Genomic DNA, 20,584 nt, shown 5'->3' with positions numbered 1-20,584 from the left:
TGCTTTGATGCTAGGTGGGTTTCAACCCTGACCTGTCCTGACGGCAAGTGATGGCTGTAACAAGCTGCGGATCAATATTCATAGCGGGTGTCCTGGACTGATAACACTATCCAAGACAATGTTCACTATCAGCGTAGACAGCTGAGATATTGCACTATTAGTGATGTTGTTTTAAATAACCTGATCCATTTCTGGGTCTATTTAATGAATTTCACAGTTTAGATATTATCTTTAAGGAGAAGCCAAAGGCTATTCCAGACGCGGTGATGCAAATCAATGCTGCCAAGGCTCCTCTGCTTTTCTTAAAACAAAGTGGACTGTAATTCCAGCACAGCTCCTGATGTATTCCGCGCGTCACGGCGCGCTATTGATAGTATTAGCAATAAGGCGGCATTCGGACTTTATCAAGGGAGAAAACAGTGTTGTCTGCAAAGCTGGAACACCGCTGATAGAATCTTATCACTGATGGGAATACAGAGGCGACCGGTTCGGTTCTGCCCACGAAATGACAATTATTGCTCTTGGTGCTCCTGTGGGGCGCGGGGCAGACGTGAGGCGGCACCACTGGGGCAGGCACAGCGCTGATCATGCTTCGGCCATGGGGACCTGGCCTTGTGGGGCTTGTTGGGCCAGCAGACCGTCTGTGGAGCAGCGGGGTGCCCTGGGGACCGGCTTTGCTTGGTGTTAGGCGTGTGGGGGCTCTGAGGCGCTCAGCCGCAGCCCTCGGGGGTCTCACCCCGCGCCTCCCTGTGGAAGGGGAGCTCTGCCAGGGGAGGCTCGGGTCTTGCCGCCCCTTCCCCACAGACAGACCCGGGGCAAAGCCCAGGATGCCCCCAGGAAGGCGTGGGACGCCTCCAAAGACACCAAAACCGCAAGAAAAGCCACGAAACCGGGCTCCGACAGGGGGACTCCATTGCCCGGCGGCCCCCGGGGCGGGCTGAGGCGGGGCCAAGATGGCGGCGCCAAGATGGCGGCCCAAGATGGCGGCGCCAAGATGGCGGCCTGGGCGCGGGGGGTGCGGGGGTTGCTGCTGGATATCAGCGGGGTGCTCTACGACAGCGGCGGCGGCGGCGGCGGGGCGCCCATCGCCGGCTCGGCGGAGGCGGTGCGGAAGTAAGCGGGGCCCTGCCGGGCCGGCCGCGGGCCGTGGGGGGAGCTGCGGGACGGGGGAGGCGGGTGCTGAGCGCCGCGGGGCCCGGCGGGGCTGCGGCAGCGTGAGGCGAGCTCCGCGCCTGCCGCCGCCGGGAGGCTCCGAGAGCCGGCCCTAAAGCACCACTGCACGGCCCGGGGCCGGCAAGGTGGTTTTTTAACACTAAACAGTGTTTAAATGTTGGCAGTGCGATTGGCAAGAGCTTCTAAGGCTCGTGTGCTCTGGGACCGCCTTGCACCAGCACACCTGGGATGAGTGCTTGATCCAGCAGGAAAAGGAACAGCGAGAAATGTTGAAATCACTAAAAACACTCACGTGAATCTAGTTGAGCTTGTACCTAAATGCTGGAACTGAGATCGACAAGTCAGAACTGGCAAAGAACCAAATGCACTGATAATACGAGAAGTCTTTGTGGCTTTTGCATTATTAGACCCCTGTTCACATTCCTTGAAATACACGCAGCAGGCACATGCAGTACAAATGGGCAAATCTTCCGTTTTCTTTTGCACGGTCAGATTTTGCAGCACTGCCAGAAAGCAGCGTTTTGAGGCAAGCTTAAGGTTTGTTGAGGCTCCGCAGCCCCGCTGTGGCGCTCCGCTGGCACCAGCAGCCTCGGAGGGAGCAGCGGCGTCGGGAAGGCTGGCGGGCGAGCAGTGAAGTTGGTGATACTAGGAAGGGGAAAAAGTTGCTTTTATAAAGACTTAGTATTAGAATGCTGTGTTTTGTGGGTTTTCCATGAGTTGCTTCTGTCTCCATTCCTCTGTGTTCTCTGTACACAACATCACAGCGTGGTTTCTGTCCTCGTGTTTTTCTGTCGCAGTGCTACAGGTGCTGGATTGAGAATAGACCCTAGAAGAAAAAGGTGGTAGTAAAATAAAACCTTTTGTATCCCCTGAAGCATAGGGCAGCCTGTTTGCTGACTGTAAAGAGGTAGGTGCTTCTGGATGCGACCTCTGCCAGGGTTAAACTTTAACCTGGTTTCCCTTCTCATCTCGCTCAAATACTGCCAATGACATTATTTCCACAGGGGGGATGTGCCAGCAGCCTGCCCGTGAAGGAGCTCCTGCTCTCCCCGTGCAGCATCCTGTCACCTCCCTGTGACAGCACTCTGTCACGTCTCGTTGAGTGGCACTTTCTGATTATTTTGCGGGGCTCCTGGGTGCTGCGGTGGTTCCCCTCCGCAGGAGGAAGAAAGGGGTCCCAAAGCTTGCTGTAGCACAACAAACGGGACGTGCACAGGCAGCAAGCTGCCGTGGGCTCGAGTCACCCATGCAGGAGGCTGTGGCTGGTCCCAGCGTGGTCGAGGCTGCGTGTTCAGCAACACCTGCTCGGGCAGAGGACAGGCACACGTGCCCGCAACCCTTCAGTAAGGGCGCCAGAGCCACAGATTAATTTTGCTTTATTTTCTTCATCATCTGCAGCATCCTTTGTCTTGCGGAGAAGCTGCTTGGCTCCTTCTGCCAGAAACTTTCTGCGTGCCTGTGACAAAATGATTTTGTTGCCGTGTGGCTCATTGCCCCCTTGGTGAAATGGGGGTTTTATATTTTTGTTTCTTTGTAAGCGCTTCGGGGGCCTCTCTCTTGGGCTGAGTTTGTGCAGTGCTCAGCACAGGGCAACCCTGACTGTAGCTGAGGCATTCAGGCATGGCCATGATAAACATAAATAACAACAGCCATATAATTACTGTCTGTGAGCAGATCATTTCTTTATAAACCAGGACGTACTTAATAATATCTGTATCACGGATCCCCAGATGTTTTTGACATATTGTTTGTTTCTCCTGGGTTTTTAAACTTTATTTTCGGTCAGGTTGCAGGCTGTTATTTACTAACTGTCACTGCATTTGCTGAAACTTCCCATATGGAGGCAACATAAACTGCAATTTAACTCAGGGCAATGCCAGAAATGCGCTGTTGAAACAACAGGAAAGCTCTGGCCTTGGGCTAAATGCAAGATATTAATGGCTTTCTCTTGAAATACTGGAAACGTCTAGCCCTTATTGCTTTTAGGGGGTTCTGCATCTCAGCAGCTAATGCGACCTGTCTGCTTGCCTGATGCGGCCGGGGCTTGAGGGCACCTTCAAGGAGGGCTGGGAGATGCTGGGAGAGGAGGAGATGCTGGGAGAGGAGAGCTGCGTTCGTTTGGGCAGGGTTTGGTGAGCGGGGATGGGGACAGCACGGTGCCCTCGTGTGCAGCCCTGTGCCACCATCCTGCCTGGCAATGCAGCTCCAAGCACAGGGCTTATTTCTTAGGGAGCGTGCTGGGAACAGGGCGGTTAAGCATGTAGGGGCTCCTAGAAGGTTTGAGTCAATGAGAGGTCCTGTCTCTGGGACAACACGAGTGAGTACTGAAAAGCACCAGGAAGGAGGAAAAAAAGCGTATTTTGTTCAGGTCATTCGATGTAAGTGGTTAAGAATAATCATTTTCCTTGGGTAAAGTCAAGCAGCCTTATTTATCTGCCTATTAGGTTGCTAATTGTTCTAGCTCGCACCATTTAAAATCTTTATTTGCTCATTATCCCATTACCAGTTGATCATTTATATGCATGTCTGCGTAAGAGTACAGCTCGGTGGTTTTGTGCAAATGGATCAAACCTAAAAGTGGCTCTCTTTTAATTAATGCATTTTTGTATCAATTAGAAAGTCATAAATGCAGATCGCTAGGAAGTTTATAACTAATTCAGATTGATGTGATCTTTTGTGAAGAGATACATCTAAAATTTCTTAGTGCATATCTATTCTAAATGTCTGGTATAACTCTTAAATACCATTTTGATAATTCACACTATGGATATGGACTCTCATAAAGAGACGGCTGACCTGCTGCCTTCAGATTGTCTTCCTGCATCATCTCCCACACCATTACAGCAATTAACTTCATGTAACAATGTATACTATGCACCAATAAAAAACATAAGTAAATATTTTCATTTGCTGTTGGCTTCATAGGACTGAAGTCATTTCAGCTCTTCTAAAACTATATTTGCTGCATTATTTTTCTTGTTTTCTGCCAAATTCTGCTATGCAGTGATTTCAGTTAGCATTTGAGAAAGTAGCAGTGTAATTTTTGCCAGCAGAATTTGGTCTGCTTTATATTTAGGATGGCTGCAGGCGGTCGCTTCTCTCGTTTGTTTTTGTTTTTAGCTAGCAGTACAGTCAGATGGAGTGGAACAACCATGAAAGAAGCTGATGGACTCTGAAACGCCCTGATCAAGATGTCATTCAGTAATACTGTCTGTACCTTAGAGATCCCCTGAAGGAATAGGTCAGTAGTCACTATCCAAGTTGGTATTACTTGCGATGAAAACCAGGAGTGCTTCGTTTCTCACTAATGTACCTGCGTCTCTGGTAATTTTTACCCACGAAATACTTTAGGATTCAACATACACTGGAAGGAAGTTGGTGAATCAGAGGCCAAAAGGGTGAGCCATAGAAGGATTTGTTGTACAAAGCAGGTGTCCTTCTGCTCTTAAGTAGCACTACAGTGGATCCGGATCCTCCTGAATACTTGGCCAAACCATGGCAGATAGGCACCCACATTAGCACCAGAGTTTTAACCCAGAATCCAGGGTATCAAAAATGCCATTAAACTCACTAGGGACTGCTGCTTTTAATTTTGAGTGGGGAAAATGGAGTTGTAGGGGACTAGAAAATTCAAAAATTGCGTGATAAGATAAATTGGCCCTTTAAAACTTACAACCTACAGCATTTCTTGATTGTTTAGCTTGCTGTGGCATACATTAGTTGTTATTTATTTATTTTTTTAAATCCTCATAAGAGTTGAATGAAGCACGTCTCTTCCGAGCGCGTGCGGATGGCTGGCAGACACCGCGGTGGTGTTTGTAGCAGATGAGAGAGCCCATCGGTGACTTAAAGACTTCTGTTGGAGCCAGCCTTAACAGCGCCTCTGCGCCGTGCTCTTGTTGTCTTAATTGATTTACACAGCCTTGACATGAGGTGAGCCATTCGCTTTTTATCTCCCAAATAGTGGGGAGCTGGTCTCTTACAAGACAGAAGGTGGTTAAACATCCATAAAAGATGCCCAGCCTGAGCTCTGTTATTTGCATTTACAGCTGTGTGCTGATAGCGTGCCCATTAGCATATCCATATGAAAAGCGCGCAGTGGTTGGACATTTACAACATCCTGTTGTTCCGCCAGGATTGTGCATCTGCGAGCACAGCCTTCCACCGGCTCTTGAAAAGAGCAGCGGAAATCTGGGGCGCAGGGAGGCTGTGGAGCAGCTGGACAGCCGTGTTAAAACGAGGTACCTGCAGAGGCGAACAAGGCGAAGATTGTGAGGAGAACAAGCGGAACGGGGACTGTAAAGCAATTCAGCGTGCGGGGGTTCGGGTGGGACAGTTGTGGGTTTACAAAGAGCCATCTGAAGGATGTGTGGGACCAGGAGTCAGAAATCTTTGTTGCAACAGAAGGTAACCCAAGCATGGCTTAGCGTGCTGCGGACGTGCAAAGTTTCCACGTTTGCTACACGCAGCAGCAAAGGAGTCCTAGAAAGAGGCTTTCACATAAACTGTACAAACTCTGGGGTAAATATCCACTCGCTTGTCCTTACGCTTAATTCTGTTAGCAGATTTTATCCACGGATCCCAAAGGAGGCTGAGTGTTATCACCTGCCCTTTCTAGATGGAGCCGCAGAGACACAAAAGGATGAAAAAGTTCTGTGTAGCCGTGCAGCTGTTCACTGGCAGAGCCAGAAACAGAGCCAGGAATGGATCCCCAGTGGCTGTAAAGTTGTTCGTAGCTCCACAGCAGTCTGTGGCCCCAGGTTTCTTAGTGCAGTGGACTTTCCAAACCTGTGTTTTCTTCCCTAATCAGCAGCATTCATTATTATTTTAAAAATATCTGTCCCCGAAGATGTAGATACTCCAAGCAAGTGCTGCCTGTGGAAATTGCATGAATAAGTGCTTGCACTTTTGGAGTTTAAACATCATTAACCTCTGGGGTCTTCAGCTATTTACTGTCCATCAGCACAATTATGTGGCATACAAATATTTACCAATAAAGAATAATAGAAGATGTTACTGTGATACCCACTGAGTAACGGCACTTGTTCTTCTACCACCTCATATAAATACCAATTAATCCTGGAGTGGATAAGCAGCCCTTTGCCTCACTCTGTGCTTTAGAACTTGAGACTTGTCTCAGTTTACCACTGCCGTATTGTTTGATTTATTTGTTTTTTCCCTGTCTTTCATGTTTGGCGAACTCAGCCTGGAGTCTTAAGAATCCAGCCCAATTCTTTGCATATCCTCACCAATGTCACCCTTAGTTAGGCCTAAAGGTCTTCATTAAAATTGCATGCTGTCTTTGCAGGTGATGAGCTGGAAGGAGTAGTTCTTTGCTCTGCTGCTGCTTCCAAGTGCAGCGGAAGGTGCAAAAGTCAGCCGAGAGATTCTGCGGGTATCTAACGAAGATCAGCTGTGTTTTCCTTGCCTTGGGGCAGCTTATACCTGCGTGTGTTTGTATCATTAACAGCGGATCACTTCCAGATTAAAATCACACTAAATTTGCTGGAATGCAGTTTGCTCTTTGAGCTATTGCCATGAAATAGTATGGCACTTTCTAAAGTAGTGTGCAAAGCACGTGAGAGTGAATTCTTTCTTGATAAAATAAAATAAAATAAGCTAAATGAAACCTTTTGACAATTTCTTTTTTTTTTTCTAGACATAGAATCAGTTATTTACAGATGGTATTTGTATACAGAGTAAAAGTATGATGAAGACAGCTTGGTTTTGACTGAGCTTTTATTGAAATAATTAGTGGCTTCAGAGGCAAAATAACTGCTTTTGGCAAAGAATTAAAGCTATTGGAGAATGATTAATGTCCACAAAAATGTTTTGCTTAGTGCAAATAAATGTATTCCAGCCCTGTTCATGCTATCTGAACCCCCAAAAGCTCTGATTTTTCTTCACAACTCCAAAGTGGAGAATTACCAAGTATTTGAAGTCCACAGTTTATTTTTGTTACAGGATTGTGTAGGTGCGGTGCAATAGCCAGCCAGCCACTGTAACATGATGTGGAAGCCCTCATTCAGTTCCTGCAGTATGGTTGAAATCTGGGTCTGCTGGTTGGAATACTTTAAGCTACCTTGGGAATCTATGGCAGTTAAACGCATCTTGTATGCATTTGCTTACATTTTTCTCTGTGCTTCCTTCCTATAGATTCCCTTCAGATTATTTCTTAATTCTAATTTCACTTATTTCTAGATTTCACTGTTGTGGCATGTTGTTGTCTACACATCAGTGCCCTTCTGTTCGGGCAGGTGGAATATGATTTATAGTATCAAGTAACTCATTCACTAATTCTGGTATCCAGCTGTAGTTCTGTGCATCAAAAAGGCAGCCTTTGTGGAGAGTTTTGGACAAGATGGACTTTGTGTCTGCTGTGATATGGGAGTTTCTGTATCTCTTTCTACTTTTACAAAATCAGTATTAAATAAATAAAGGCGTTGGTAGTCTGTTCAATTTTACGTCGAATAGCAATTCAATGGTTTAATTTTTTTCTATCAAGCAATGTCTCCAGCTGGAGCTTCGAGAGACTTTAGTTTTTAAATGGTGCCCTTAAGTAACGTTTGCCTCTCTTTTGGCTTCTTCTGATGCACCTATTAATCTGCCTTCATTCCCGTTCAAAGGTAATGCCCTTCTGTTTCTTAATCCCTTTTTAATCCCTCCTTTGGGTTCCCTCCAAATTATCTACTTTACATAGAGAGGTGAGCCACATGGATCTGGGGAGGAAATTGTGCTCATAAGATGGCAGATGTAGAGATGTGTTTCAGACACAGAAATGCAAGGGGAGCTGGGCCAAAGAATGCAATGCATAAGGATTTGTAGGGCCAGCATCGCTATGTGGAGCAGAAAGGCGGACCACCAGAGATCAGTAGTTTTAGTGAGCCTGGCTATACCAGGTACCAATGGTGTCCTTTCTAAATGAGTCTTTACATATGATTCAATGATTAAAATCTAATGAAATGCTGCCAGTAAGAATGGTCAACAGCCAGCACTCAAGGAAATCATTCCTTTTTAGCTGCTTAAAAACGATCATGGGGGGATTTTTTACAGACCTGGTGTCAGTGGCTCTGGAATCAGTGGTATGGATGGGCTATAAAGTATGATTCGGGTTCCTGAGAGCATTCCTGGACAGCCATGGCATTTGAGTAGTAGACACTGGTGTGTGTCAATAGCAGAGGCAAACTGAGTATTTCCTTGTAGCGCTGTCTAAGAACTTAGATCAAGGCAATGCTAAGGTAACCCAGATTTTCCTCAGCACTCTGCTTTGCCTTTTTTTTTTTTTTGCTTTGGAAAACTCAATTCATTACTTCATTACGTTTTTTAGAAAGGGGAGATTGCTTTAAAAAATAATATTGTTCAGGAGGTTTCCCAACTTTGCAACTAAAACAGAAAGTTCCCTGGACAGGAGATGTACCTGCAGCACCAGCACCCTGGCCCATGCGGAGGGCATTCCTGCATGAGTTCTGGTTTTAGTTTGTTGCTTGATCTCAAGTAGCTGTCTGGTGCTGTTGTTTTCCCCTGTGTCTGGGATGGTGTTAGTGGTGACAGGTTCACACGGAAGAACACGGGTATTTGTGCATGCGAAGAGCCGAAGAGCACCAGCACTCAGCACGCTTTCTTTTCTCTCAAACTAAAAAACCTCTGAACAACGAAAGGCGAGATAGAAAGCCAGTTCCTGAAATCTCGCAACCTGCACTCCTCCAAACCCGTTGTGAAAGACCAAATCCAGTTGCCCGGCTCAGGCTGCTGCCTCTTGCGGGACGTGGCTTTCTGCCACCCTGCCCGTGCGCACAGGAGCCTGCTGGCTGCTGCCCGGCCCTCCTGGTGGGACGAACCCTGCCTGCGACACTCGCGGGTGCTCAGCGAGGGGAAGTCTGAAGTTTAGCCTCACGCCACATCCTTAGTTTCTTCTGCCGTTTGCAAGACAACATGAATGTAAGGAGTGATGGCTTTCAGCCTGGATCCTAGGGCCGTTTCTCTTCCTGCTGGTGTCACAACCTCTGCGTTGTCTAAAAGAACGGCTTTTGCGTTTTATATGCCCAAAGTCTGCCCGTAAAGGTTGGCAAGGGCAGTTGGTTGTCTGCACAAGGTCAGCCAGGATGTCTAATAATTGTCCTAACACTTTACCTGTTATGGAACAATAATGAGAGTTTTTTTCATTATTTTCGGGTGAGTGAACCTGGCAGATGCTGACAGCCAGCAGATGTGTAAAGTTCGAGGTGATTTGTAAGGGACCGGCTCATCTGACGCACGGTAATTGCACTGTGGGACATTGTCACTCAGCGTCTTGTCCCGCTCCGGCAGGATGAGGTAAAGGTCAGTTCAAAGAGCTGGCGCGGCGTGAGGGACGGTGCCGGGCTGAAATTAAAAACCTCATCTCCGTATCTCCTACCTCCGTGCCCTCACGGCGTGCCTGGCGCTGAGCGGGAGCCCCCAGTTCCAGATTTAGGGATCGTGTGGGCGACCAAATGGTTGTTTCGGTACGGGGCGGGTTTAAATCCCTCCTGTGGTGAGGCTTAGGAGAACCTCTCCTGAGCCACCTGGTGGGGTTTTAGTTCTGCCTGTTTACGATTTGGGGCCTGGAAGTTCTGTGGGCTGCTTTGCTCGGCGCCCGTGTGGTGGTACAGCCCCGCCGTGCGGCCTCGTGCCTGCTCTGCCTGGGGGAGCGGCGCCATGACGGGCGTGTGGGGCCTGCCCAGCGGCACCGGCGTGTCCACGGGCCTCAGCAGCACGGGGTGAAGCACTGCCGTGTGCGTGCTCGGCTTGCACCCTGATTAGGATTGATTTTGGGGACTTCTGGGATCTGGATCGCAGCTGTGAGGTACGGAGGCTGTTGAAGGCCGCGCTGACTGGGTTCACAGAGTGTGCCTGCCGTTCTGCGGTGGTGCTGCTGCTAACTGTAACCCTGGGGATCCGGGCAGAATCTCGCTTAGTTACTTCGTCTGCTGTTATCTCATTCCTCTGTACTTGCAGGTATTTACTTACCAAATAAGTCATCACATCACAGATTTGTACTTTTTTTCCCAGCTTCCCCACAACCTAGCACAATCTAGCGCTAGGCGTTGCAGCGACCTGCTCATCCGTGTCTTACACCGCGCACACCGGGTGCTGCGTCAGCTCAGAAGCTCGGGGCTTGCTGTGAAGAACCGACTCGCTTTGCTAAGGCGTCTCATCTCTGCTAGACACACCTTCAGGCTGTCTGTTTCAGCTTCTCCTGGGGCAAAGCCTGGCAATGAAAACCGAAGGAGAGTTTTGCTATAAATGTGAGTGGGTCCAGGATTTCCCCCGCGCAGAGCTGTCGTTCAGTGCTCTCCCTGTTCCTTTAAGCTCCGAGTTAATGGTTGTTTGCTGCCAGCGGTGGCCTGCGGGCTCTGGTCACGGTCTGTGTGCTGAGCGCTGAGGGATGGACTGGTCCTGGCGTGTGTGTAATCATGCAGTTACCAGCGGGTGCAACTGTTGTGTAAGGATTTGGCAGAAAGCTAGCAGAGGGTTTTGTGGTTTTTTTTTTAGAGATTCCAACTTTGAAAGCACAGGTGAGTTTTCATTGAAAAGGTATTTTTGTAGAAATAACTCTTCTTTGTAGAGTAAGGAGTTTTTGTTGATTTTCTTTTGTTTGGTGTTCCAGGGTACTATTCAGAGTTGTTTCAGCCAAAGAACGATTTTCTGACCAACTTGGCTGAATTTTTTCTAGACCTTACTTGGTATGAGTAATTTACTGAGCTCATTTGTTGAGGTGACGATTGCTGGTGGTCACTAAGGCTTGAAGCAGTCTGGGATATGCTCAACTGCTTCCACTTTGGACGTGCCTTTCAGAAGTATAACTGTGGTTTTCATCTAAAATTCTGAAAAGGGAGTTAAATTATAATAGTATAGGAAAACACACTCTTTGCTTTCACCAAGCTGACGTGTGAGGGCACATTTATTTGTCTGTACAACTCAACGGTTAGTGTTGTTCCTGAATTCATTTAATTGACCTTTGAGAAGAGAGAGAATAGATTCTTCTTCAACAAATGTCTGTTTCCAGACGATCATGAATCGTGGGATTTTTTATCTAAGAGCGTGGAGATAGGCTTTGTCTTTGGAATAAGATTTTTTTAACCACAACACACTTTGTTAAAGTTTATGTATCCAAATTACATTGCTTTGCTTTTTAACTACAGCTGAAACCGTGTTTTGAATAACAGATGTGGAATACTGTCATCTCACTGTCACACCAATTGTTCATTGTTCTGAGAAGGTCACATCATAATTCATTAACAATAATTATTCCCTGGGTACACCCTGCACTTCTTCACTCAATTGCTTCATTAACTTCCGAGCGAATCTCACATTCACTGCTCCAATCAATGAAGATATATTTATAATGTACAAGTGGATGCTATTAGTTACAATATATTAACTGCCTAATTTAAAATAGAAAGCTATCTTTATGAAGGGCAATTAACCACTAAGTGTAATTGATAATTCACATACCTATGATTAGGAAAGACAAATAATAAGAAAGAAATGAATCACCTGTGTTACTGAAGAAGACATTGGCACACAGTTTTAATGAGCACAAGGGACTCTCTGGGTCAGGACCGGATTTCTAAGAATTGTTTGATGGAAAGTCTTCGTTGGATATGTTATCTTAAGGCGATTTTGGGGTTTACACCAACCGGTTGGGATCCTCTTCCCTAGAAAAGGAACCCACACATTTTGTTGTCTTGAGAATCAATGCAGGGGATTTCCTAGTAGAAAACATTTTTTCATCCTAACACAAAGAAATGTAGTAATATTTTGGTAAGAATTTATAAGCCTCTGTACCTATTCACACTAAAACTAACAAATGTTAGGCAAAGCGTTGAGATACGCTTTAAAGGTCTCTGTTTTGTCACGGCCACATTGAAATACAACGGTTCTCCAAAAGGCAGACAACTCATCTTCGGAGCAGAGGCCTTTTCATGACATCCCCAGTGGCTCGCTACAGCTCAGTCATTAGCTTGGCACTGTGAAACGATTCTGGCACAATGCAGTGAAGAATGGTTAGAAATAATGTTTTGTTTCCTGTATGATGATAACCAGATGAAGCAGTTAAATTTTCTTCTGTAGGTGTTGAAGCACTGTGCCGTGTGTGCTGTTAGCACCCTTGTTTGCAGGGGGGGAACCAAAACCGCTGAGGCAGAGGACTTGCATGAGATCACAGAGCACTGATGCACAGGACGGGTGTCCTTGGCTCTGGGCACCTCAGGCTGTGTTTTCTTTTTTTTCCTTGAGAAGTCAAAAATATTTATCTGTAAACATTTATTAATAAATCAATGGAAGTGCACTGTTCTTCAGGATTACTCAACAAATAGCAGCACAGGTGTTTTATGAGAGATTGCATGATAAATGTGACTGAAGCCATCCCTGCGTTGATAAAAGCATCATTCTTGTAGCGTGATGAAACTAGCTGGCCTCTTACTTGGAGTCTGCAGAAGTGCAAAAACCGCTGTTACGTCTCGCATAAACACTGAGCCACTGCAGCAGACGACCAGTAAGTGGACAGGTGGAAATCCCAGTTAAAATGCTCATAGCCAGTGGTATTGCTCCAGATACTGTACTCGTGGCTGTGCGGTTCGTGTGTGTACGTCCATGGACTGGTCTAACACTAACTGGCTTTGGGGGTTTCTGATTGGGAATTCTAGGGAATTTCAAGAAAGGCACATTTCATGGCAGGTGCTCTGCACGTGGAACTTGTAGTACTCCAATTCAATGTAATTTACTTGTAGTACTCCAATTCAATGGATTTTAGGGATGCTTTGGTCATGGTAAGGGTGACAGAGCACTGGAACAGGTTGTCCAGAGAGGCTGTGGAGTCCCCTTCTCTGGAGATACCCAAAATCCACCTGGATGCCATCCTGCGCAACGTGTTTTGGGTGGTCCTGCCCGACAGGGGGTTGGACCAGGTGATCTTCAGAGGTCCCTTCCAATCCTGCCCACTCTGTGCTCCTGTTCTGGCATTTCATAGTTGCATTTTTATTGCAATTAACCATGTTAGATGTGGGATAGCAAAGCTGATACTCCCACCTCCTTTTCTATGTGCAATTAACCCCTCTGCTGCTTTTACACAACAGGATCAAAGCATCTGGTCTAAAGCTGCGGTTCTGCACTAACGAAACACAGGCGACCCGAGAGAAGTTTGTGAAGAAGCTCCAGGGACTGGGCTTTGACATCTCCGTGGCCGAAGTCACTGCCCCAGCACCAGCAGCCTGCCGCCTCTTGAAGGAGCGTGGACTGAGGCCACACTTGCTCGTTCACGACGGTGGGACAATGCTGCAGCAGACACTGGGGTCTGGGGGGGGACAACCCAGAGGGATGTGGGGATTTGTGATAGAGCAGCTTGGTTGGGGGGAACTGCTCCCAGCTGTGATGTTCCTACTCTTTCCTAAGTCACGAGACTCTGGAATAAACTTAATGGTGTGGCCTGGGTGAGATCTCCATCAGCGGTATGGTGAAGACACCTAGAGGTGGTAGGCTGGTGGAGTGACTTGGCAGAACAACAGACAGGGAGGCCTCTTTTTGAAGGGTTTTCTTTTTTGAACAGTAAATAATAGGGAGGTAAAGAGCAAACTTACCTGTGCACAGGCTAGCCCCAGGTGAGTACGTTGTTGTGCTCCAGGCGTCCAGGTGCCTGGGTGCAATGAGCCACTTAGAAGTGGGTGCTCAGGCAAGGGTGGGAAATGGTTTTCACCTCTTCATTGGGGTGAATATCAGGATCTGGTCAGGAATAGAAGGGGGCTGAAGAACAGTTGATTCAGACTTGGGTTTATTTATTTATTTATTAATGTTTCAAGCAATGAGTGAAAGGAAACACGAATCTAGGAGCAAACCATCAGTTCCAATGGGATATGTAACAGTAAGGGATTTGTATGTTTTTTTCTTTAGATCTCATCCCTGAATTTGCTGAGATTGATAAAACAAACCCAAACTGTGTGGTTGTTGGGGATGCAGCAGAAAACTTCTCCTACGCAAACGTTAATGAAGCTTTCCGAGTTCTGATTGGATTGGAGAAGCCTGTGTTGATCTCCCTTGGAAGAGGGTGAGTTGAGCGCTTCTTGCTTCTCTCTCTAGTCCGTACGTTTTTACATTTCACCCAGTACCTTGGTACGTAGCGGAAGCCAGATGCTGGTGCGGGCATTCACACTGCCAACTTTTAAGCAGTTAGTCAGTGTGTTTAGACCTGATCTGCCCGGGTAGCTGTCAATGAAAGATCCTCAGTGGGTAGGTAATTCAGTCATCGAATTTGGCTTCCTGTCCCAAGTCACTTGTTTGTAGACTTTCCAGGGGTGTAAGGAGAAACTCAGGAGGTTATGCTGAGTTAGGTTTCTAAAACGAGGTGGTATGGATGCAGCGCTCACTGGGATGAGTTCCATTTCAGCCCTGCGCAGATGCAGCTTTGCAGAGAGCAGTGGAAGTCACTCGGTGTGCCGTGCTGGATCCTACAGCTGACTTAGGAAATACTCATCTGTAGGTCTCTGGTGTGCTGCAGGGGGCATCCTGTGAAGTCCAGCTGCTGATGGTCATTTTTCTGCAGTCTGCACAGAGCGAGCAGTTGTGCGGGTGTGTTTCAGAAGATGAGAATTGTAGCTGCTGCTCTGAGGAGGAATTGTAGCAGCCTTTAGAGAACCTGGAGACACCCTGTTGTATAAGTACAACAATTCTAGCCTCCCATCCTTCAAAGTCAGCATTCAAGAGTGAGCTAGACCTCAATGAAACAATCCACACGTTTGCAGGTGGTGGTGGGAGGGTCAAATAGCAGTAGTTTTGTAAGCCACTAGGAAGAGAACTTTTTCTTTTGAGTCTGGATTACTGATGCAGTTTAACCTTCCGGCACCTAAAGTTACTAATGGCGCGGAGGATCAGGTGGTCCAGAAAATTCTCCGTCAGTCAACAGTGAGCCTGAATTCCTTCTCTGGGTTCAAATCCTGCCCACGTTTATAGCAGCTGAGGTGTGGTACTGGATGTGGCTGTGTGACGTAAATGGCTCCATGCTGTGTGAATTGTACTTAAAGGTGCTGTCTCTGAAAGGTGGCACTAGTGCCCTGCAGATTGATTTGCGTATATGAAAACATTGTACATGAGGGAGCCGTTTTCTGCTGGTGGCTTGAGAGTTGCTGTACATAAGTAATAAGCCAGGAGAGTTTTCGTCTGCTAACACGGAAACGCTGCCATTTTATGAAATGAGCTGCAGTGCACAAGCTCCACCCAAACTGACGTACAGATGGGGGACGTCTGGCCGTGATCAACGTGGGGGGGCTGAGAAGACCTAAGGGGAGAGCCCAAGGATATACTGAGATGGCTAGGCTGGTGGGTATGAGGAAGACTGCATAAAAAGCATATCTGATTTTGCAACTGTCAAATGGGTTGTTCTGATAGCTTGAATATACAGAGATATTTTTAATTCATACCCTGAACATCAAAAGTAAATTTTGAATGCCTGTTTTCATAGGCAGGAAAAGTCCAGTCAGGGGATTTGGATGTTTCAGTAAAAACAATTCAGTTGGATGTATTCTGAGATTTTAAACAGGTGGCTATTAATGGTAGTGCTGAATAATGACAAATCCCCATTGCCTTGGAGGAGTTATTCTTATCTGTTGACCAGTGTATGGGCTTAAAAAAAGAATACACGTGTTTAGTTTGAGGAAACCGTAACGACTTTTTTTTCAGTGGTTCAATAGACCATAATGGGCATGAAAGCCCTTCTTAGTCTGTGGATTATTGATCCAGCAGGGTAGAATTTAACAGCGGGAAGGAGCAGTTAAATCCAATGTGTTTCCATACCTCACACTTGCACGCTCTGATCCTGTAACATGGGGAAAAAATCTTTACAATTTTTTGGTTAGATGGATAAGGAGACAATGATATGAGCTAACACCATAATAGCTAATGTATGTAAAATAACCAAGTTCTGTGTCACATAATACTGTCTTTCAAAGATAAATATAGAATAAACCTTTGTTTAAGATTGGCAGCGTGAGCAATGCAAAAATGCCTTTGTACCCCATGCATATAAAAATATTTATTCCGTCATTCATTGATGTAGACAGTTCTAAAGCAGTATTATTATTTTTTTTAAGGATTATTTTTTTTTAATGGGAAATAACCTGTGTTTGGGCTTCCTGAGCTCAATTTTCATTGTGAACATCCTGTTTTATGGTCCGTCCTTTAGATACTGTGAACATGAGTTCTGCAACAAATGCTGAAGAAGTTTTCAGACTCGAAGAACGGAGATTATAAACTGGATTATTTATCAGTTTATAGCTAAGAAGCATCACTGATGCCAAAGGCCATATGAAAGACAAAAAACAAAACAAAACAAAACAAAAAAACACAAGCCAGTTTCATTGTTCATGTATGGAATGAGTGTAATTGGTAGGACCTTAACAACAAGTCTACCTTGAGCAAGCAGGTTGATTTCTGTTGAAGTTTTAGTTCATTCTATGGAAAACGAAAGTGTCAGAGTCACTGAAGCAGAATGCCCTCCTCCTGAAAATGGAGTGATTTACATTTAGCATCTGTTTTGGGCTGAGAGTGGGAATTGGCTTTGTAATTTCTTCTGTCATGCCACTGTCAGAAAATTAAGCTGTTTACGCTAGACTATAGAAGGTTAATGGCTGTTCTAGCAAAGGTCAAGTGGTCATTTTAAAGGGAAGCTGTGCTGAATAATCGAAAATGGCAGAAAGATAAGGCATAAAATCTTAACTGACTGCTCATCCTACATTTTTCTTTTCTGTCATACAGAAACCTGTCTTTGCTCTGATAAGGACAGCTTGGAAGACCTGTGTTAACGTGATTTGCTAGTCCAGAAAAACACCAAAAAGATAGTAACTAATTTGGGAGCTTCGTGGCAATAGGAACATTTTTAGAAGGAGCAAAACTTAATTTTGAGGGCTTTCTTAGTCCTGATAGCAAAGAGAGCTTTCCTTGTGTGGGAGGTTTGTGACAAGCAAAGGTGCTCAACTACCTGGGGTCTCCTTCCAAATTTTCTGGAGGAGGCGTTACAGGTGCTGGTGGGTGCCAGCCCTCACGTTGCATCTGCCAAAGGGTCTCTCACTGATCAGAGGAAGAGCGATGTAACTACTGGCCTTTATGAGAAACTAGTACTCTGTGCAGTAGGAGATGGGCCGAATTCATCCCTAATCCAAGCTAGAGGAAATCCCTTTGAATAAGTAGAATTGTGTCCTGGATGCCAGAGGGACACCTGGTCCGAAATCTTTTCCCCAGCACTGCACAGTACTTAGCCTGTCCTTTTCTTAATTCCTGGTGCTAAATTAAAGCTTCTGATGATGACTTTTTGTTGCAGCCATATGGACATCTATATAGGCACAGAAATAATAAAATGTACTTTCTTTGTGTTTAACTGCCAACACTTTCATTTCATTGGAACTTTATCACTTTCATTTCCAGACGCTACTATAAAGAAACTGATGGCCTGAAACTTGATGTTGGAGCATATATGAAGGCATTAGAGGTATTTTATAGCTTGCTTTATGCTTACTCGCTCTGTGCACCTTGTTAAAGAGTAACTGGTATAAATATGGGTCGTCTTCTGTAATTACTCACCTTGGTAGAGGAAGTTTCCACAGACTGAAACTCATTTGCTGCATTCTAAAGATGGACGGATTTGTATTATTCACTTTTTCTGTATTTAAAATGGGAACTTTTACCATCATGGTATCTTTATTGGAAGTGAGGCCCTTGAAAGAAGAAGTCAGAAAAGAAAAATCACAGTATATTGTCTGCAAGATATCCAAGAAAATTTGTTTATGTTTGGCATAGCATTTAACACAGCTCTTGCCCTTAACAGTTTACAGCATAAAGCCCTTATTCAGCAAGATTCTTATGTGTAGTCCTGTTTTTAAGCCTGATTAAGTCTGTGCATAACTGGAACCCAATAGATAAGCCAACCTAAGGGTGAGAGAAAGAGAGAATCATTATCCTTTTTTTATAGGCTTGCAGAGAGATTTTTAAAAAGTAGATACAGGGTGAATTCGGAGAAGGAAGCAAAGTAGGGGAGTATACAAGCACAGAAGATAGTGGATATAACGTGTGCTTGCAGTACATACATTTGGATCAGTATGATTTTTTTTGGAGGGAGTTTTTGGCTCCCATAGAAGGTCAGGCTTCCTGTTGTCTAGGAACAAGCTATAAACATGTCATTTATTCAAGTTTTTCAGCGTAGTGCTGATATTTACGTTCAGGAGAATAAAGCTTTTTAACTCAGGTTTGTCACTTGAACCATTAAAATTATGCAGGAGTATTGAATAAACTCCCCACATCTTCTAAGGCCAATACTCACTACTCCAATGCTTTTGATCATATCCTGTGAAGGATATTTGTTATTTCTGTAAAAGTGACGCTCTTACAAAGATCAGTGATACTGGAACTGACTAGGAAGGCTGCTGCCATGATGGAGAATGAAACAGATTTGTAACTTGAGATGTTTCAGGATGACTTTCTCTTCTGACAGAGAGCACTGAACCCTCCTATTATCCAAACTATCAGATAGCTATCTTCATCTGCTAATCCATTGTGTTATTTAAGGGCAGAAATCAATAATCACATACTTCTTATACAATTGACTGGAGTTACGGAGTTGAACAAATCCTTTTCTGATCTATATAGCATTATTTGTCTCTCTTTTCTTTTTTCCCAGTATGCTTGTGATGTTGAAGCTGAGGTAGTGGGAAAACCAGCAAAAGCATTTTTTGAGTCAGCCCTAGCAGAAATGGGAGTTCCACCACAGCAGGTAATGTTGCTGATGCCCTGACTGTTGGCTGTGCCATGTAGTTATGCCCCCTACACTGGTTTGCTGTCTTTAACAGAAAGTTACAGAAAAGGTTGAGGGGAGTGTGGCCTTGAGGACATGGTAAACAGTGGGTGGAAATACGCTTCTGGAAAAAAAAAAAGAGTTTGTCATACGTGGTGCAGAGAAATACTTATATTTGGGATATTTCTATGAATTATTAAAAAAATCTGAAAGATTGCTTTGGAGGGGAAGAAAAATGTTTTACCCATTCTATCAAATAATGTGAAGGACTGAGAGTCAAGAGGATAAATGGTAGCAGGTTGGGGTCTGTTGAATATTTTCTGCCTTGCGTGCACTTCCTACCCTCCTGGAAGGCATGGTATCATTTTTCCTCAGAACTTCTTTGCTGTCCTGAGGCTTCTTCTTGACCATTTCCTGTTTCCCTTTTCATTCTCTTCTGTCTCTGTTTGCTCTGACTTGTACCGTCTGTATCTTTACCTCCTTTAGAGTTTTCCATCCTCCTTTCCCTGATGTAGTTTCTCTGTGTTCTTGTGATGAGCCTTCTTATTCACCTTCATTCTAAACAACATAGTTCAGAAGCACATGTACTTCTGTTGAGAATTCCTTTATTTGGAGACTAAGGAAACCAGCACAAAGGAATAAAGGTCAGGTTTCCCAAGGAATTATGGAAGATGGTGTGCTTCACAGTGTAACAGGAGCCATGAAGGCTGCAGCCTGGTGGAACTGCAGCCAAAATGTTATTTCATTTGGTGTCACGCTACTTTTTTTTTTTTTTTAGTACAGTTCCTAAAGGGGGAAAGACAGACGTAACGGAAGCACTGTCTGACCCCAAAACTCTTCTCTTGTTACTGGTTTCATCAGGCTTTTCAGAAACACACCGAGTGTGTGACGCTCCCTGCTTACTTAGCATGGTCCGTTTTTTCTTTCCTCCCTGTAGTTGTGCCCTCTTTATTGATTTGTTGTTGTGTCACACAGGACATAAGGATGAGTATGAAATGACTAACAGACGACAGCGAATTACAAGGTAATAACTCCATCACAGGCTTTTGGTGACATCATAAACAACAGGAGTGAAGTTTGGGTGGCTTGTAGGTCCGTGGAGCCTGGAGAAGAAATTATGGCCCTGTAATTCACTGTGTGCTTGGGTTTTACTTTATTATTGAATGGGAAGATGGAAAAGACCTTGTAGGCCATCTAATCCCTCTCCTTCCCCATGCAGGAGTGCTCCCTGCTCCATGTTTATCAGTGTTTTGTGCAGAGTGGTTTTAAGTGAGGAGTAACCGGGCTTTAAGTCCCTGAGGGACAGTATTCACGAGCTCTAGTAGATCTTATGAGCAGGCAGCTTTTTCTGAGATTCGTCGAGATGCTTCCCTTTGAAACTCTATATCCTTACTTCTAGTTTTATTCCAGGTAACAACCAAAATAACTGCTTTCCTTCCTGGATGTTTTCTCCTTCCAATTTTCTCCAGACTCCTTATAATTACAGTAGTTTTCTCTTACTAAAACTGCGTTTAGCTCTCAGCAACTTTCCTTGTGATTCAGTCGCTCTGCACCCTAACCTGCTGCGGTGCTCTTTTCTGCACTCCCTTCAGCTTGTCGATATCTTCCCAGTAACAA

General features: G+C 45.2%; 1 protein-coding gene and 1 long non-coding RNA gene across 9 annotated transcripts in view; one reads left to right on the top strand and one right to left on the bottom strand.

Annotated features, from left to right (window-relative positions):
- Positions 1-952: 952 nt before the first annotated feature.
- LHPP (phospholysine phosphohistidine inorganic pyrophosphate phosphatase) overlaps positions 953-20,584 on the top strand; it is an 89,018-nt gene continuing 69,386 nt past the window's right edge. For 5 of the 7 annotated variants that reach the window (XR_010832731.1, XR_010832730.1, XM_013185804.3 and 2 more), the window contains exons 1-5: positions 953-1,113; positions 13,272-13,459; positions 14,083-14,236; positions 17,605-17,668; positions 18,854-18,946. Coding sequence is in view for 4 of the 7 variants with exons in the window: in XM_013185804.3 (XP_013041258.2) it covers positions 968-1,113; positions 13,272-13,459; positions 14,083-14,236; positions 17,605-17,668; positions 18,854-18,946 (645 nt within the window). In the remaining 3 variants the exon portion in view is untranslated. Of the gene's footprint in view, positions 1,114-10,203; positions 10,440-13,271; positions 13,460-14,082; positions 14,237-17,604; positions 17,669-18,853; positions 18,947-19,942; positions 19,992-20,584 lie in introns of all 7 variants that reach the window. The other 2 variants (XM_067000353.1, XR_010832732.1) reach the window with 2 other exon arrangements.
- Positions 16,556-20,338, bottom strand: LOC106038970 (uncharacterized). 2 transcript variants are annotated; one of them, XR_007161641.2, is made up of 4 exons: positions 19,871-20,338; positions 19,445-19,583; positions 17,761-17,894; positions 16,556-16,683 (listed from the first exon to the last, which is right to left on the bottom strand). It is a non-coding gene; the product is annotated as an uncharacterized lncRNA (long non-coding RNA). The 2 variants fall into 2 exon arrangements; XR_010832733.1 differs by lacking the exon at positions 19,445-19,583.

This window comes from Anser cygnoides, chromosome 7, assembly GCF_040182565.1.
Source record: "Anser cygnoides isolate HZ-2024a breed goose chromosome 7, Taihu_goose_T2T_genome, whole genome shotgun sequence".
NCBI lineage: Eukaryota > Metazoa > Chordata > Aves > Anseriformes > Anatidae > Anser > Anser cygnoides.
This window is presented reverse-complemented; position numbering and strand designations above follow the sequence as displayed.